Source organism: Aulonocara stuartgranti, assembly GCF_965226115.1.
Source record: "Aulonocara stuartgranti genome assembly, chromosome: 11".
In the NCBI taxonomy this organism is placed as follows: Eukaryota; Metazoa; Chordata; class Actinopteri; order Cichliformes; family Cichlidae; genus Aulonocara; species Aulonocara stuartgranti.
The window spans coordinates 775001-793936 of NC_138947.1; the positions used below are offsets into that span (position 1 = coordinate 775001).

Genomic DNA, 18936 nt, shown 5'->3' on the forward strand with positions numbered 1-18936 from the left:
AATCTGAAAAAGGGTCAGGAAGTGTAATTCTGTGAACACGCTGCAAAGCAGCGCCGCTTCATGTGTTGGAACAAAGCTATTAACTCAGTGGCCACCTAACGAGCTAACCACAGTGATCAATACTGCACCGCTGCACACAGGTACCACACCCAGAACCCGAGAACATGTTAGAAAACCTTTTCACACAGAGGTTGTGTTAGGAGGGAAACTAGGCTCTGTGTGATAAGGGTTCTATGACGACGTTCCCTGAGTGATAACGGTTCTATGACGACGTTCCCTGTGTGATAAGGGTTCTATGACGACGTTCCCTGTGTGATAAGGGTTCTATGACGACGTTCCCTGAGTGATAACGGTTCTATGACGACGTTCCCTGTGTGATAAGGGTTCTATGACGACGTTCCCTGAGTGATAACGGTTCTATGACGACGTTCCCTGAGCGATAACGGTTCTATGACGACGTTCCCTGTGTGATAAGGGTTCTATGACGACGTTCCCTGTGTGATAAGGGTTCTATGACGACGTTCCCTGAGCGATAACGGTTCTATGACGACGTTCCCTGAGTGATAACGGTTCTATGACGACGTTCCCTGAGCGATAACGGTTCTATGACGACGTTCCCTGTGTGATAAGGGTTCTATGACGACGTTCCCTGAGCGATAACGGTTCTATGACGACGTTCCCTGTGTGATAAGGGTTCTATGACGACGTTCCCTGTGTGATAAGGGTTCTATGACGACGTTCCCTGAGTGATAACGGTTCTATGACGACGTTCCCTGTGTGATAAGGGTTCTATGACGACGTTCCCTGTGTGATAAGGGTTCTATGACGACGTTCCCTGAGTGATAACGGTTCTATGACGACGTTCCCTGTGTGATAAGGGTTCTATGACGACGTTCCCTGTGTGATAAGGGTTCTATGACGACGTTCCCTGAGTGATAAGGGTTCTATGACGACGTTCCCTGAGTGATAACGGTTCTATGACGACGTTCCCTGTGTGATAAGGGTTCTATGACGACGTTCCCTGAGTGATAACGGTTCTATGACGACGTTCCCTGTGTGATAAGTGTTCTATGACGACGTTCCCTGTGTGATAAGGGTTCTATGACGACGTTCCCTGAGTGATAACGGTTCTATGACGACGTTCCCTGAGCGATAACGGTTCTATGACGACGTTCCCTGTGTGATAAGGGTTCTATGACGACGTTCCCTGTGTGATAAGAGTTCTATGACGACGTTCCCTGAGCGATAACGGTTCTATGACGACGTTCCCTGAGCGATAACGGTTCTATGACGACGTTCCCTGAGCGATAACGGTTCTATGACGACGTTCCCTGTGTGATAAGGGTTCTATGACGACGTTCCCTGAGCGATAACGGTTCTATGACGACGTTCCCTGTGTGATAAGGGTTCTATGACGACGTTCCCTGTGTGATAAGGGTTCTATGACGACGTTCCCTGAGTGATAACGGTTCTATGACGACGTTCCCTGTGTGATAAGGGTTCTATGACGACGTTCCCTGTGTGATAAGGGTTCTATGACGACGTTCCCTGAGTGATAACGGTTCTATGACGACGTTCCCTGTGTGATAAGGGTTCTATGACGACGTTCCCTGAGTGATAACGGTTCTATGACGACGTTCCCTGTGTGATAAGGGTTCTATGACGACGTTCCCTGAGTGATAAGGGTTCTATGACGACGTTCCCTGAGTGATAACGGTTCTATGACGACGTTCCCTGTGTGATAAGGGTTCTATGACGACGTTCCCTGAGTGATAACGGTTCTATGACGACGTTCCCTGTGTGATAAGGGTTCTATGACGACGTTCCCTGTGCGATAAGGGTTCTATGACGACGTTCCCTGAGTGATAACGGTTCTATGACGACGTTCCCTGAGTGATAACGGTTCTATGACGACGTTCCCTGAGTGATAAGTGTTCTATGACGACGTTCCCTGTGTGATAAGGGTTCTATGACGACGTTCCCTGTGTGATAAGGGTTCTATGACGACGTTCCCTGAGTGATAACGGTTCTATGACGACGTTCCCTGAGTGATAAGGGTTCTATGACGACGTTCCCTGAGTGATAACGGTTCTATGACGACGTTCCCTGTGTGATAAGGGTTCTATGACGACGTTCCCTGAGTGATAACGGTTCTATGACGACGTTCCCTGTGTGATAAGTGTTCTATGACGACGTTCCCTGTGTGATAAGGGTTCTATGACGACGTTCCCTGTGTGATAAGGGTTCTATGACGACGTTCCCTGAGTGATAACGGTTCTATGACGACGTTCCCTGAGTGATAACGGTTCTATGACGACGTTCCCTGAGTGATAACGGTTCTATGACGACGTTCCCTGTGTGATAAGTGTTCTATGACGACGTTCCCTGTGTGATAAGTGTTCTATGACGACGTTCCCTGTGTGATAAGGGTTCTATGACGACGTTCCCTGAGTGATAACGGTTCTATGACGACGTTCCCTGAGTGATAACGGTTCTATGACGACGTTCCCTGAGTGATAAGTGTTCTATGACGACGTTCCCTGTGTGATAAGGGTTCTATGACGACGTTCCCTGAGTGATAAGGGTTCTATGACGACGTTTCCTGTGTGATAAGGGTTCTATGACGACGTTCCCTGTGTGATAAGGGTTCTATGACGACGTTCCCTGTGTGATAAGGGTTCTATGACGACGTTCCCTGAGTGATAAGTGTTCTATGACGACGTTCCCTGTGTGATAAGGGTTCTATGACGACGTTCCCTGAGTGATAAGTGTTCTATGACGACGTTCCCTGTGTGATAAGGGTTCTATGACGACGTTCCCTGTGTGATAAGGGTTCTGTAAGGACACTTTTCCTGTGCTGCAGCAGTGAAACCGGAGCACTCTGTGTATCTGTAGCTCGGACTGAAACTCGACTCCTGCAGAACGTCGGCTGATGAAACCCGAGGAGAATCTTTCTGTTTGCAAACTGAACTGCAGAATTTGGAGGAAGGCTAAAAATACTACACACAATACTCTCAATGCATGTACATAGAGGTACTTTGGAGTACTCTGAGGTACTTCAGTGCTTACCAAGTTCAACATGTCAGATGTTCTCTGCAAGAGTTCTCCTGTAAAGTTCTGTAACAGTTTCATAAAAAAGCTGCGCACTCCCTTTAAATCTGTTCCTCGTTAACCTTCTTAATGACATCACAGGTGTCACCTGCCTGCTGGTTACAGGTGATCACGCTGTGAGGATCAGAGACCTTCTACCTCTGATCATGTCCACTGATCGATTGATTGATTGACTAATTGAGTGAGTGAGTGTCAGGGGTTGGTCACCTGTAGGCCCCGCCCTCTCTGACTCACCTCCTTCTCACAGATGAACAGCTGGTCTCCTCTCAGAAAGACAAAGCGGTTCTTCCAGATCTCTCTGAAGATCCCTTTGCCGCAGAACTTCCTGATCCAGCCCACTTTATCAGGCGGCGCGTTCTGCGGCGCCGACTCGGACGCGCCCTGAGACAAGAAACAGGAAGCCGACAGAGCAGGTGAGGAGCAGGGAAACCTGTCAACACGGCTCCAGAAGCTCAGCCTAAATCAACCTCATCTCCTCAGTTTGTATTTTTAGTCTTTGTTTATAATACTCTACTTGTGTTTCTATTCATGCTTCTATTGCTGTTTCTACTCTGTTTTCTGTTGTGTACAGACTGGGAGACACTGATTTCTATTACTCTGTTTCTTCATCCTCACCTGTGTGGACAGACAGGTGTGTGTAGCACCGACAGAGCCCGCCTCTAACTGCTTTCATTCTGAGTTCAGCCGGTTTGGGGTCAGATGGTTGTTATGCAAGTCCATTAAAGGCTGTAACTGAAACTGGAGCTGCTGAGCAGATTAACCATCACACCACATTCAGGTCACTTTAAAGCCTCCAGGACCGGCCTGGACCTCACAGACCGGGTCACTGTTAAAAACATCACTTCTCCGTCTGTTTGTTGGCCTTTTGGCACTTTTTAAGCATCAGCAGAGTGAGGCCTTTATTATGAAAACCGGACGTGGGTTCTTGAGAAGCCTGCGGCTCTCAGCCTTCAGAATAAAACTAATCCTCGGGCTTTTGTTCTTCGAGTTCTGCTTTAACGGAGAGAGCCCCGGGGGTCGCCCTCTGTCCCGGTATCACTCACCCGTTTCCCGGAGCTGCTCCTCTTCATGCTGCCGGTGTCCGGCGGCTGATCGCGACACTTCTCCCACTTTCACGGGAACTCCGTTATCCGCTCGATGGAGACTCGGAGAGCCGTTAAAGCAGTCAAACTCCTGCAGGGGAGACCGGAGCCTCCGCCTCAGCTCCGCCGCTCCACGGCTCTGTTGCTCGGTGTCACTGTGCTGAGCGACTCGCTGCTGTGGCTGCCGCCGGGCTCCGCCGCACTCTGACCGGCCAGCAGCCGCTCCGTGCTTGGGTGTCCGGTTACTCCTCCTCCCTGTCCCCCCTCCCCGCCTGCCCGCTGGCTCAGCGGCTCATCGGCAGCCCGGAAGCGCCCCCCTCCGGCGGACAGCGGGAGTGGCCGAGAATGAGAGCTACTGAAAGCGCTGACGTCACAGGGTGGGCAGTAACGCTCGAGCCTGCAGTTCCTCTGGTGTCCAGCAGAGGCTCCGCTGCCTCCGACTGGGAGGACAGTCTCCTCCTTTTGGGCTGAACAGACCCGAGACCTGAAGCTGAGCCTGGTTCCAGCTTCAGCTTCAGGAAACACGCGGCACTCTCTGTAATCCCACAGACATCTGTGCTAATCCACAGCATGATGTAGATTATGGCGTGTTCACAGAGATAATCCACGAGGGTGAAATGTGTCACACAGACGCCGCCTGCGCCTGGCGAAGGAAACTGACCTCAGCCTGTGGACACAAGCGGGGGAGAGAGGAGGAGGGAGGTGATCTCTAAAGTACTGACAAATATCTGAAAGCCTCAAACTCCAAAAAATGAAATAACTGCTGGTGATTTATGGATGGAGGTGAGCACCATCAGCTCACAGCGAGCGCGTCATTGGTCAAGAAACCAAACGACTCAAATGTAGAGAAACTAACTTTAATCAGAATGACGATAAAACGCTTTCTCCGACCCTGCTCACCGAACCAACACGACCGCCCGTCTTTACTGTGCTCCATTACAGGATCTTTAATTAGTGCCCCCCTGTGGCCGTCGCATGAACTGCAGCTCGTGCTTGCACTGTTAGCATTGACCAAAACTGTGATGAAACGCGCATCAGGCTGCCCCAACATCCTCATCAACTCTGAAATCATGCCATGAACTGCAGACTGCAGTTTTGGTTTGCAGATGGTGTCCGCAAACTGCAGACGCCGCGTCCTCACGAGTCTGCAGCTGCTCTGCCGTCCTCGTCTCTAGATCTGCATCGGGTTGATCTGACAGATGTTTCCAGGTTCGGCTCTGATCTGGAGTCAGTTTCAGTCCCAGTGTAGATCACAAACTGGGTCACAGCGAGAGGTGGCGGCTCATCTGCAGATTATCCCCAACCCCATCATTAAAGGGACAATCCGCCCAAAACAACAGCAGCAGATTAGAGCCGCAGGTTCAACCCGATCAGCTCGGACTCACCAGCAGCCGACACCCACGGCCAACAGCACTGCTCACCTATAAATAATAATAAACAGTAACAATGAAAAAATAACTTCAAAAAATAAATAAATGATTAAAAAGGAAACTCTGAAAACTCAGAAATTGTTAAATTAAATAGAAAAATATTAAAATAAGGAACTGACAAAAATCAATTCAAATCATAAAAATCGTAACAAATAAAAACACCAATTGTTAAAGTAATAATTATGAAGACAACTGGAAAAGATATCAAAACATATAATAATAATAATAATAATAAAATATAAATATTAATCTAAAAATGCTTTCATGACATAAATCCAAAAATAAAAACGTATCAAAGTTTTGTGACAAGTGACCTGCAAGTTTTACGAAAGTAAAACCTGATTTTATAAACGATTTATTTTTAGTGTTTCATGAGACGCCCAATCAGATCGAAGCTGAGACTCACTGCCTTTGGTCTGTGACGCCCTCTGATGGTTTCTGGGTGAAGTGCAGCAGTGTCTGAACGATCACAAACATCAGCACAGAAACGTCATGTTATTTTTTATTCATTACAAAAAAAAAAAACCAGCTGGCAGCTCCAGTCAGACCAGTCGGCCTCGCCGTGCTGCTGCACACGCTCGGTTTCCCTTTAATGAAGCAGATCCTGAAACGAAGCTGGGAGGTACGGAGGTGAAACTGAAACAGGTTCCTCTGCTCGGCCTGCAGGGACCGGCGGATCCGTGAAGTCTGACAGCGTTTAAAGGTCAAAGTTCAGACGCAGCAAAACAAACGAATCAATCCAAGAAACTGAGATCAGCAAAAACAGTTTAATTCACCCAGAAAGACATTTACACACGTTTCACTTCAGGGGGCGCTCTGCACATTCAGCGTGGCCAAAGTCTGAAATGATGAGGTCACCACGTGTCACAAAGGTGCACGAGCTCCTCGCAGCAGTTTGTAGATGATTTAGCTCCTTTATGATCAGGACACGCTACAAGAAAAAATCAAACTTGGCAATAATCACTCCAGACGTCACAACTGATTCATTTTTCATCCCAGAAAGAAAAAGAAAAGCGGTCACCGCACCGCGCTGCTAACATCCACACGTTTACGTGGCGTGTGAGCAACGCTGCAACTCAAACAAGTAACGTTTGCTCACGTATTTGTGAAGAAAACCTTTTATTTATTAAACAAACAAAGACTTTTGGCGTACTCGTGACTTAGCATGCTAACAGGCGACGGTGAAAAGCCACGGCGAGTTTGAACCTTCACCTTCGTGCTGGATGTCCGTAGATGCTAACAGGGTTTGTTTCGGCGTGAATAATACCGTCTGGTGTTTTTGATCATTTGAAATCCACCACCATAAATCAGCACCGATCAGCTGATCGATCGGGCAGGTCGGGTTTTTTTCCTTCAAAACAGGAAGTCCGGTTTCTACATCTCATCGGCGTGTCCCGGTTTGGCCTGATCGCGCCGTCCTCCTCGGACCGTCGACTTCTGGCCGAGGGCGCCGGGTTCCGTCTGCTCGGCAGTAACCACCGAGCCGTTTCCCGACCGGCTCCCCTCCGTACCGTCTGCGGCTGCGTGTTCGTGGTTTTCTGTTGGTTCTGGGAGATTCGACGTTCCCTCAGGAGGTTTTGATTGGCTGAGAGCGGGGGACTCAGACTGCAGGGACGTCGCACCGTAGGCGTCGTCTGAGGTCGGCTGAGAGGACGACGGATCCGTCAGGATGTTTCTGGAAATCACTGGAAAGATGAAAAAATAAATCATGAGTCCAGCGGTTTGACGTGCCGAGGAGAAAACGCGACCGAAGTTATTCCTAGGATTCATTTTCCAGTCTCTGAGGCAACATTCCTGCCACACCGACAACATGAGACCAGGATTTACCGCGTTTACCTGCGTCGCCATATTTACACAGCGAGCGTCAGGAAGCGCTCGAGCGCCTGAAGAACTATTTTTATTTAAAATGTTCAATCCTACAAACTCTCAGCTTCCCCAAAAGCCTCCATCTAAACCCTGTGCTGCCATCACAGATGCTCAAACAGGAAGTGATGTCATCAGGGACCAACCTCCTGTGGGTCTGTAGTCGTCGTCTGCACGGTGGCGGCTGAACGGGCTGAAGCTCGGCAGGATGATCAGACCGAGAGAGACGAGGATGATCTGAAGACACACGAGGAGCAGGGTCAGAGTGTGTGTGTCTGTGTTCCTGTCTAGCTGTCATTGTGAGGACCGAAATCTGCATTCTACTATACTTGTGAGAACAGTCACTTGTGAGGACACACAACCCGGTCCTCACAAGTCTGAAGACATTTTTGAAGCTCAAAATGTGGTTTCAGTGTCAGGGTTACAATTCGGTTATGGTTAGGTTTAGGGTCAGCATTCATTCATGGTTAGGGTTATTAAGGTCAATGAAGGTCCTCACTAAGATAGCTGAACGGGCTTGTGTGTGTGTGTGTGTGTGTGTGTGTAGGAGCAGAACTAAAACAAACAAACAAAAACAAAACAGACTTCATTCCACCTTAACGGGTTTAAGGTGGTCGTACCAGTAGGCAGGTGCTGGTCTGGGCTCCTTTACTGACCGTCTGCTTGATGAGAGACTGAAGCTGCTGCAGCTGAGCCAGCAGAGAGCTGAGGAGCAGGAACACAGGGGCTGGTTAGGGCTTACCTGAGCAGGTGAACCAATCAGCAAGCAGCAAACTCAGCAGGAAGTTCAAGAAGAAACTAAAAAGTAAATCTGACTGTTTCAGACAGACTCAGGTCCTCGTGACTGAGCTGTCCGAGGTTCACATTTAAAGTGAGAGCACAGTGCCCCCTGCTGGTGGGAGTCAGAACCACAGGGAGGTCTCCCTGATGTGGATGTTTCTGATCCTGTTTGTGACAGAAGTGTCTGGAATAACATGTCTGTGGTATTCATGTCACCAAACTGTGTGAGATTACAATAAAACCTACAGAGTGTGAGCTCGACATCGTTCCCTGTGTTTATGTCACAGGAAGTGACCTCTCTGTGACCTCAATAATCAGCAAAGCGTGTTCATACTTGTTACGTTTCTCCAGCTGCTCCACCGTCCGCTGCAGCTCTTTGTTCTGCATCGAGCACGCCGCCGCCCTGTCAGCGCACACACACACACACACACACACACACAGGTGTTACCATGGGGACCTCTGTGCAGACTTGAACAGGACATGAAGCCGTACATGTAAAGGTTATTTACATCACCGCTCACACAGACGTAACTCTGCCTGTGAGGCTGAGAGCTTTAAAAACACGTTTAGCGCCGTCTTTGTTAATGACAGTTTAACGCCAGTAACCCGGCGACGCCGCTCGGTGTCAAGGCGTAACTTTCTGTCGCTCTGCGGTTTCATCACCAATACAACAGGTGGCGCTGAGGTTTCTCTAAGCTGAAGAAGTCGCAGGAGGAAACACAATATGGGGCGGGGTTTGTGGTCACGACGGACCTATAGCATCGATTTAACACACAGCTGTGACTCCCTCATTACTCTGAACCCACAACAAAAACACATCTGAGCCGCTCTGGCTGACACAGAGCGAGCCCCTCCTTCTCCTGCTCATAGCAGCCAATCTGCAGGTGAACGTGTGACAACGCCGCCCTCATCCAGCGTTAACCCTCGTGACGCGGACTGCGACACTGGAGACGGCTGAAGTTCAGCGGGGTCACGACCCCTGGAGGATGGAAGGAAGTTCAAATTGAAAGTGAGAGCAGATAAATGAAGGCGGGGGGGCGAACTATCGACTCGCTGAAAAAACCTCACAACACGTCTGGAAATGGAGTCTCTGTCAGCGACGCGGCGGCGGTCAGCTGGCCGGTTACCTGCTCTCCAGCCCGTCGATGTACTCCTTCCTCCGCCGCCGGCTGTCCTGAGCCGACTGCTTGTTGCGGATCTTCCTCCGGACCTTCTTCAGAATTCGCTCCTCGGCCTGTGAATAAAGTTCGGTTCAAAGTCAGCAGCGTGCACCTGACACAGAAACGCGGCGGCCTGAGAGCATCTGTGCACCCGACCTTGGTGAGGGGGAGGTTGCTGGGCAGCGACACGCCCTCCTGGGTCAGCAGCTTCTGCTCCTCCTCGGTCAGCTGAAGATCCAGGCACAGCTGCAACACAAGAAGAAGAATGAGTCGTTAGGGCGGAGCCTGACGAAGGACAAGGAAAAAAAAAAAAAAGGAAACAGAGGCTCACCAGGTCGTCGTCGAGGCTGGGAGGAGGGATGGCGAGCCGCGGCGCCGAAACCACAGGTAGTTCGCTCACGACGCACGAGTCCGACAGCAGCAGCTGAGAGCTCCACTGATCTGCAGAGAGAGCGCACCACCGTTAACGACGCCACTCCTTCCTGTTTCTGCCGCGCTTACATCACACTGTCGATTTTTTCTTTAAATGGGTGGAGTCATAGTTTTTGGCTTCACACCAGGTCGTTTAACAGGAAGCTGAAAGCTTCAGTCTCGTGCCGTGAACGCCACCTAAAAATATTAAACAATGATTTAAAATCATCATCGTTCCAAACTAACCATGACGTCACCAGCAGGGGGCAGTGTTTCATCCATGTGCAAAACCAGCTCGCAGTTTCACATCAGAACGAGTTCGTAATTAAATTCAATTAACTTTGTTCATGTAGCGCCAAATCAATCGCTTTATATTGTAAAGACCCTCCAAACATAGAGACAAACACTCAAGCACTTTGGCGACAGTGGGAAGGAAAAACTCCCCTTTAACAGGAAGTAACCTCCAGCAGAGCCAGGCTCGGGAGGGGCGGGACCATCTGAGGGACCACTGAGCTGGGCATCATCTGCATAGCAATGAAAATGTATGCTATAGCTTCTGTTAATACTCACACGCCCCCTGGTGGAGACACCGGTACTACACTAAAGTTGGACTTCAGCTGATTCTCAGCATGAATCATCTGCTGATGCTTTAATGAAACAAACTTCTTTAAGCTCAGTCGACACGAGCATGAAGCTAGCTGTCGCCGCTGAATGTCGCCTGATTCGTCGAATCCTGAACGGCAGAAACAAAGCGTGGCCTCACCGAGTTCGATGGAGATGATGTTCTCCTGTCCAGCTCCAGTCTTAGCACCGCCCAGCCCGCTGATGTCATAAACCAGCTGGTAAACTGTCGTTGGCGCCAGCTGGGTGCCCGCTGCAGTCACCGTGGTGACAGGACTCTCGATGGCGGGGTCCTCGGAGATCCCGCTGTCGCTCTCTGATGACGGGTCAGCCGGTGGCCCGCTGGGAAACACCTCGTTTGGATTGACGGCGTGGAGGACGTCCTCGGAGTCGCTGTCATTGAGAATCTGATGAAGGTCACATTTTACACAGTCACGAACAGCAAGGCCACATCAGACATGGAAAAACTCGCCGCCACTTCAAAGTTTCAAATAAACACTTCCTCTCTGAGTGGTCATGTGATCACAGACACTCACACACTCGGGGTCCACCGCCCAGTCCTGCAGGGGTTTCTCTGAGCCGGCCGGGATGAGCTCTGAGGAGGAGAACGGACCGTCGAGCTGCCAGCTCCCGGATGCCATGACGCCGAGAAACAGCTCCCCGCTCTCTGCATCCATCACCTGCAGACACAGGTTCACACCTGGATCAGTACCAGACAGAGTGGGGGGAGGAGGAGGAGCTAGAGGCGGACACTGTATGGGAAAGCAGAGCAGAGGTCACAGCTGAAGCTCTTCAGCTCGAGTTCCTGAATACGACACCTTCGCTGTTCTGAAAGCCTGAGAAGCTGCAGCAGTGTGCAAAAGGCATCTGTGTGGGTCACATGACCTAGCAGCAGCTGACAAACAGACAAAGCAGGTGTGTGTGTGTGTGTGTGTGTGTGTGGAGAGCAGGTAAAGCAGCTCTGAGGAGGACATCCTGGTAGGCACACACCCAAACGCACACACCTGAGCTGAGACCTGATAGGCTGCCAAACGTGTTTCTCCGCAAACAAGCCCGACCTGTCCCACGTCTCTTAGCTTCCAAACATGACAGCGAGGAACCTGCAGACTGAGACCGCCTCCGATTTACCTGAAGTCACATGAGCTGATCAATAAAACAGCCTCACGGGTGAATCCAAGTCGTGCTTCAGAGGGAAACACTCCACCGAGCCAGCCTCAGCTGTACCCGCCACACCTATATCATCACCTGTTGTCCCAATTATGGTCTAGCAAAGGTCTTCCTGTTAGACTGTACGTAAAAGATGGACACAAGCTGCAGTCCAGCAGTGAGGTGATCTCTCAGACCCTCAGGTTAAAACTTTACAACATGTTTACAGCCCGCTACGGCAGCCTGCGAGCGCCCAAAGAAACCACAAGGACGTTTCTCCTGCAGACTGAGGGCCATTGGTTCATTGGTCGTTGGGTGGCTGCAAACAACCGATGACATCAACAATCAACGCGGGACTTCAACCAGCGGTCAGTGTCACAGCAGCTGTGTCCATCTTTGATATACAGCCTTTGCAAAGTCTCAGCTTGAGACGAACGACATCACAACAACACACCAGGTGAAACGCTCCAACCCAGAGCACGCTCGCCACAGCCAGGGTGGAGCAGAGCTCATCCAACCGGGCTCATTCACTAATGAGGTCCCCGGTTGAGGCGAGACACCCAGAATGGGATTACTTTAGATTACTCAGTCAGAGATGAAGGTAAACTCACCTTACCTCCAAAACAAATGGTCCAAGCTCCTACTGTCTACCCAGGAGAGGGTCGAACTGAGCATGTGCAGACTCCCACTGGTCACACCTGCAGTGACACTTATGACTTCTCATAACCGCACAGCACACTCCTGTACTTTTACTGTAACAGAGTACTTCTAAACTCAGTACTTTTCTCACTCTTCCTCTCTGTGTGCCATTCAAAAACTTTCCAGCACTCTCCAGGCGCGGTCCCGGTCGGACCTGAGGAGCAGCAGAGGATACTCACAGCTGACACACGGAGCTCTGCTGTTGTCGTTTCCGGTACAAACGCTCCGGATCTTCATCAGCGGTGCTCCTCCTCCTCCTCTCTCTCTCTCTCACACACACACACGGACCTTCGTGTCGCTTCACGGTGGAACACGGAGTCCAGCTGGCAGCTCACAGCCTCCTCCGCCTCTGCGCATGCCCGACTTCTTCTTCTCTTCCTATAATCAGGCAGACTAAACAGAGCCCTCTGCTGTCTGAGGGCCACCAACAGGAATGTTAATAATATTATTATTAATGTCATTATCATAGTAATAATAATAATAATAATAATAATAATAATACATTTTATTTGAGGGCGCCTTTCAGAAACCGAAGATCACCTACAAAAGAAAAAATGAAAAGGAAAATAGTTTTAAAACTATATAAAATAAGTTAGAATTGCAAAACAAAACTTGACAACAGATAAAATCAGCACTAAAGCGAATTAGCCAGTTTGAACAGTGAGTTCAAATCTGCAGCAGGTTGTTAAAGGTTAAGAGTTGATAAAAATGACTCCGGTCTGACGTGATTTACAGCGTCATGGAATATCCAATGACCGTGCATCCGGTGCAGGAGCCCACCCTGGACAAAGATGGAGGGATCGCTTCCATCTGCAGCATGCAGATGTTCCACGTGTCCCTGGACCTGCTCTCCTGCCTCTGGGCTCTGGAGGTTTGAGGCTCTGCTGAAGACGGCTCCTCTGACGGTTCCCGTGTTATCAGCCATCATATGACTCTGTGTCATATGGGGGGGGCTAAGGTGTTCCTCTGTAGAGATGCTGAGAGGAGAACCGACTGATTTGGACCTAAGAGGCCTGACCCCACACTTCACCCACATGCCCATCCTGACGGCCACGAGAAGCATTTTCTCAAAGTTAATCTCACAGCAGCTCAATTCACTCTGACCACTACCTGTTGAACCTGAGCAGCAGGTCAGAGGTCAGAGGTTGCTCAGCAGAGGATGTAGAAGCACGAGTTTGATGTGTGCCTCAGGCTGAAGCAGCAGAAAACCTGAACATCTGTAATTACGAGCACACTGTTCTCTGCGAGTTGGTCAGCACCTGTGCCGACATGTTTGCTTCTCCAACATGAGGCTCCTCCCCTTTGTTTTTCTGTTCATTTTTATTAGTATTTACAAGTCTAAACCAGCAAACCCAACCAGAGCCCTGCTCCTAAACACCTGCCCCGTCACCGTGACTGCAGCGCTGGCACTTCACCACCAGGTGTGACTGTTTGGTCTCTGAAGGTTTCCTCTTACAGGTAACTCTTTAAATCTCACACCTCCACCATCTGATTGGATGCTGATGGATCCTCTGCTGGTGAAATCCTCAGCAGAGGGCGTGGCTTCAGAAGCTGCATTCACAGTCACCCGAAGTTCTGCAGAAGTGGAGTTTGAACAGTTTGAACTTTACGCACCTGCAGAAAGAATTTTACATGTTTTTAATGCTGAAACAAAGCTTTTATTCTGAAAATCTGAATCAGTTTTACCACTAAAGCACTCAGAGACACAAACGATGATAATCTGACAGATGAAACTATCGCTGTGAGAGGCGAACGCTGTCAGCACTCCAGCCCCAGCTGCAGGGGTGTGGATGCTGAACGCAGCCCTGAGCGTTGGCTGAGCAGACAGCTTTCTGACCTCTGGACTCTCCAGAAGCTTCGCAGAGGAACCGTCGACCGCTCTCTGCAGGTGCAAAGTGCTTCAGAGGTTCTGGAGACCGAAGCGTGCAGGAAACACCTCAGGGGCTGAAACAGGACCAGGATGTCTGCAGGAGGGGAAGCAGCTGATGTGGTGTACTGCCTGGCCCAGGAGCAGGACTTCCAGCAGGTCCCAACATTTTTCCATTAATAGTCACATGACTGTCTAAAGATCACAGGTCAGAGTGCGAGATGTGAACTCAGGCTGAATGCACAGGCTGAAGCCACTGATAGGACGACTGACCGCGGCTGCTCGAGCGGTTCTCTTCGCCTTTATGGCGTTTGTTCCATAAAACATATGAGGTGAAGGAGTGCACACCGCTGCAGCACGCCGCTGAACAGCTTTAAAAAACTTTGAACATCACATAATTTACTGCTGTGACTAACTAAAAAAACCTCATGGCCTCATTTCCTGTTTGCTTCGGCGCTTTGTCATTTCTCACAGGGACAAAGGACACACATGAATTGCAGGAGTCATAAGTTAGAATCGATACCTGAAGAAAATCTGAGCAGTCAAATAAAATCACAGTGATAAACTCTGAGCACCTCAGACAGACGACGCGTTCAGAGCTGATTTAAAGGTCTAAAGGGGTCTCCGTGGGGACAGACAGAGGCGTGGACCCTTTAGTTTCAGGCGAGGGAGGTTGCTGGGAGCAGCGACGACCTCTGACCTGTGGTTAACCTGGGAGATGTCGTGGAGGTGATTGATGGAAGGCTTTAACAGCCAAACTTAAAATCAGTGCTGAGCGTCACGGACCCGTGTGTCGTCGTTTGCTCTGCGCCAATTAGAAGTTGTCTGTATTCTGACGTCTGTTTGAGGCGGAGTCAGGAACGCCCAGGTGTCCTCAGAGCGTCGTTCCTAACAGAGCCCGTGTTGTCCCGCAGGTCCTGAACATCTGCACGCCTGATGACTACAACGGGCTCGATTACATGGCCGCCTTCTTTCACCGCTGGCTGCAGGAGCCTGGACGCGTCGTCTTCATCGCCCGGATCGACGGCAGAGTGGTGAGGCGTGAAGGCGAGCCCTGAGGAAGCAGACCGCAGTTTTCATTTCACGGCTCTGTTTTTCTACACTGAGCTGCATTCTCCATCTCCCTGCAGGTGGCGCTGGAGTCTGCGCTCCTGGTGGATGGCGGTCAGACGGCAGTACTTCAGGGGCGCAGGGTGGTGTCCGATCTGAGGGGCAGCGGCATCGCCAGCGCCCTCCAGACGCATGTGACCAACTACGTCCGCCGCTACTACCCAGAAATCTCTGCTGTGAGGCTGAGCCGAGGAGACAATCCTTCAGTGAAGACGCTCGCCAAGTACAGGCTCATCGCAAAGGAGGTGTGTCACAGTCCACCGGTTTGTGATTGTGACCAAAGTTAGTGATAATTCTTCATCACAGCGACGTCGCGCAGCTGTTTGCAGAAGCTGATGCGTCTGTTCGAGCGGCGCCGTTCCCTTTATTCTGACCGTGCTGTGCAGAAATGCCGCGTCCTCCTGAAGCACGTAGACTTTCAGTTCATGAACGTCGTGGTTGAGAAGTAAAGCTAATGTGTCGATATTCATAGGAAATGAATCAAAGGGTTTTTAAAAATAAATAACGACTTGAATTAATTTATAATTACTCTCCTGTTAGGACTGCAGGACCGGCACAGTGTCATCACACTGACGTTTGGTCAGAGATCACCGCTGGCTTCTAGTTATTGCAAGGTGGCCTTTGTTGTCGTGGTTACCGTGATGCTGCAGACACATCCTAAGACTGAGCGTGCTCTGAGCACTTACAGTTGAAGAGTCCGCCTGGTTTTTCAGCCTGGACTGTAAACGATCCCTCCGTGTCCACTGAATGGAAACTACAGATGTGCGGTTCTTAGTTTGGCCTCAGACTCGTGACGGGGGTGAAGAGCACACATGCCACGTGATTGGATGATGGACTGGATCACAGCATGAATAGTCCGGTTGCATGTTGTGACCAAGCCTGAACTTGGACTTGTTTCCCGAGCGACTGCGATGAGTCGAACCAGAACAGGTAAGTAAACCACAGACTCACCCCGTCCTCTCTGTCGCCCCCTGCAGGCCATCTTGTCTTTGTGCTGTGAGGCGGTCAACCTGGGCTCCTTCATCACTGAGCTTCGATCCAAACATCCGCTCCACGCCGACTCCTCCTGTGGTCCGGTCACGCTGAGCTGGCGGCAGGCTGAGACGCTGGTCCTGTCCGACCACGTGGTTTCCAACCTGCTGCCCGGCAAAACCATCATCAACGACTGGGAGCCCTTGAAGCCGGTGGAGGCCAACCTAGAGGTGCTGCAGCGCAGAGGCCTAACGTGGATCGTAGACCGTGAGTTCGAGCCCGCTGCCCTCAGTCTGGGCACGCCACCGTATGCCGTACCCTACCGCCACAATGCCATGCGCCTCAACATCAACATCTTTGGCCGCAGTCTGACATCGGTGTGCGCCGTGTTTCTGGCACAACTGGAAGCTTTCCTGCCGAGTCTTAAAGGTTACCTGGTCTGCCACACCTACGTGGATCCTGGGCTGTGGGCGGGCTTACGTCAGTTCTGTCAGAACGATGCAAACGTGTCATTTTTTAAGGACTACTGGGAGGAAGTCATACTGGAGACAGACCTCTGACTGGCCTCGGCGTGACAGCTTGAATGCTGGCGGATATTTTGACCTCTGCCAGGATTCCTTCAAACACTTCCAAACCTTTTGTCCTGGATTCCCAGGATCCCGTGAGGTTCCACATGCAGGTTTAATTAAATGTTATAAGTTTGTTTAGAAGCACTAGTGTGAGTTTTAACAATTCAATAGGAAATCATCATCGTCACTCAGAGGTAACCGCTAGCAGCTGAGAGAACCTCGGTTCTAGGTCAGCTGCTAGAGGTTGTTGTGGAGTTTCAGCACGTTTCAGATATTTTCCATTCTTCCAAACGTTCATAAGTCACGTGTGACAATCGGGAAGGTTTCTCTGTTCTTGGAGGATTGAATTGGCTTTGTGAGGACTGTCTTCATCCTTGAACGGTTAACAGCGGTGCCTCAAATGGCTCCTCGCACTGACGCGTACCTACGAGAAGAGTTTTCTCTGCTAAACAAAGCTTCGTGTTTAAATCTAAGACACCGTCTGACGGACATAAAGTGATTTTTACTGTCTGCGTGTGACAGACGCAGCAGTGTTGACAGGCTTGTCTTTGTGTGGAAGATAAGGTTTGTTTATGATCTCATGTGATGCACCTTTACCTGACACACACCTTTATGTTCACCTGCTGACCCACGCATGAAACGTTCTTAAAATTCTGACTGTCGATATGTAATCACCAGGTTGTTGCTGCTTGAATATAAATAAAATCAGATATTTGAATCTTGATCTGGCTCTGTGGTCTTTCTGAGTGCCTCGCCCTGTAAATCCACCGAATCAGGCGGGAAACCCATCAGCTGACCTCGCCTCTGGGGGCAAAGGTCAGTTTCTGGAATCGTCCGAGTGAAGTGAGAAGATATTTCGGTTTCTGTCCTCCAGCCACTTTTTACACATGCACACTTTACAAGGTGAACTAAAAGCTAAATGTTTGTCGATTGAGTCTCGATGTTCCTGCAGGGAGCCAAAGACGGCTCGGACTGGACGGAAACGACAAACCTTCAGATTCCCAGAATCACACTGTTCTTTCCCACATTATAAAAACCTTTCAGACGCTGTGTTGGATTTCTACAGCGTTATCGGAGAGCTTTAAAGGTGGTGAACTTTGAGTGTGGGCTTCTTTGTGCTTCTTGGATTGTGGTGTGTGTTTTTGTGTTTCCCTGGTGTCCACTGTGGAGTTTACTCGGTGTTGTGAAGGTTCCTGTTTGGGTTCTGACCGAGTAGAAAAGTCCAGAAAAGCATCATGTTGTAATCAGCCACACCTGCCACTCATTAGAGATCACAGAGGAGTCGCCCCCTGATGGACAGAAGAGGCAATGCAGGTTTAAGGAGCTCTGTCCATCTTTGTTTACAGTCTGTGGTTTAGTACTTTGGCTATTTCGTGTGTTTCAGTCTCTTTCTGTGTTTCTGCATCTAAATGAAGTTGATAGTTGGACGTCTGGATTTTTTCATAGTATCTGTCTATCCTTGTGTATAATTTAATTTTTTCACTGTGATTGGTCCTAAATTTGAGGTCATCTGCTTTGTTTTTTATGGTTTTTCATGTAAATGAAGTAGATTTTTAGTCATTTTGAAGTTTTGTGGTGTGGTTTCTGGTATCTGTGTCTCAGTAATGATTTTGGATCATGAGGCGTTGCTTCCAAAGGCCAGGACGACTTTTGTTTGTGCTTACTGTGACCTTTGAGCCCGAAGTTTTCACAGCTGCTCTAACCACAAACAGCTTAACAGACGTTTTACTGCTGCCAGAGTGCTGACTGCAGCATTGTGTGATTTATGTACCAGTGAAGCTTCCACAGTGTCACGCACACAGTCACTAACAGGCAGTGGCGTTTGACCTCTGACCTCCTGTGATTAATGAGTGATGGAAAGTGACACTAACATGGACTCTTGGGATTCCTGTTAAGCTACAAAGTCAGCAGCTGGAAGGATCCGCCTCCCGCTCCAGCTGAGTGAAGTCAGAAAACGACAGGGGATTTCGGCCTTCAAAATAAAAGCCTCACGTTTAGTTTTTGAGAAAAGAATCAGTAAATGCCTTTGTGTAGGCTGAGAATTAAAAATAAAGATGAACATGAGCTTCTGACAGTTTTCACTGCAGCAAAATAAAACCACAGCAACTTTTTTTA

At 49.6% G+C, this 18936-nt stretch overlaps 3 protein-coding genes across 8 annotated transcripts in view; 1 reads left to right on the forward strand and 2 right to left on the reverse strand.

The window, feature by feature from the left end:
* The window catches only part of LOC309716593 (pleckstrin homology domain-containing family O member 1-like), a 17354-nt gene extending 13062 nt beyond the window's left edge, over positions 1–4292 (reverse strand). The window contains exons 1-2 of the mRNA XM_082550481.1: positions 4155–4292; positions 3346–3492 (exon numbers count right to left, since the gene is read on the reverse strand). Coding sequence (XP_082406607.1) covers positions 3346–3492; positions 4155–4181 — 174 coding nt within the window. The 5' untranslated portion in view covers positions 4182–4292. The remainder of the gene's footprint in view (positions 1–3345; positions 3493–4154) is intronic.
* A 2079-nt stretch (positions 4293–6371) lies between these two features.
* On the reverse strand, positions 6372–12681 carry creb3l4 (cAMP responsive element binding protein 3-like 4). 4 transcript variants are annotated; one of them, XM_082550477.1, is made up of 10 exons: positions 12483–12681; positions 10995–11138; positions 10601–10865; positions 9758–9867; positions 9583–9672; positions 9394–9500; positions 8601–8669; positions 8107–8191; positions 7633–7723; positions 6372–7308 (listed from the first exon to the last, which is right to left on the reverse strand). In XM_082550477.1, exons 2-10 carry the CDS (start codon positions 11133–11135, stop codon positions 6998–7000), a joined length of 1269 nt encoding a protein of 422 aa, XP_082406603.1. In that variant the 5' UTR covers positions 11136–11138; positions 12483–12681; the 3' UTR covers positions 6372–6997. The 4 variants fall into 4 exon arrangements, with proteins under 4 accessions (XP_082406603.1, XP_082406604.1, XP_082406606.1 ...); XM_082550478.1 differs by having other exon boundaries at positions 12221–12681; XM_082550480.1 differs by having other exon boundaries at positions 10995–11210; positions 12221–12681.
* Positions 7662–17545, forward strand: LOC309716595 (histidine N-acetyltransferase-like). Of its 3 annotated transcripts, none has more exons than XM_082550486.1 (4): positions 7662–7745; positions 15085–15204; positions 15301–15525; positions 16258–17545. In XM_082550486.1, the coding sequence occupies exons 2-4, from the start codon at positions 15130–15132 to the stop codon at positions 16810–16812; spliced, it is 855 nt and encodes a 284-aa protein (XP_082406612.1). In that variant the 5' UTR covers positions 7662–7745; positions 15085–15129; the 3' UTR covers positions 16813–17545. The 3 variants fall into 3 exon arrangements, with proteins under 3 accessions (XP_082406612.1, XP_082406611.1, XP_082406610.1); XM_082550485.1 differs by lacking the exon at positions 7662–7745 and adding an exon at positions 11230–11972; XM_082550484.1 differs by lacking the exon at positions 7662–7745 and adding an exon at positions 13964–14329.
* The last annotated feature ends 1391 nt before the right edge of the window (positions 17546–18936 follow it).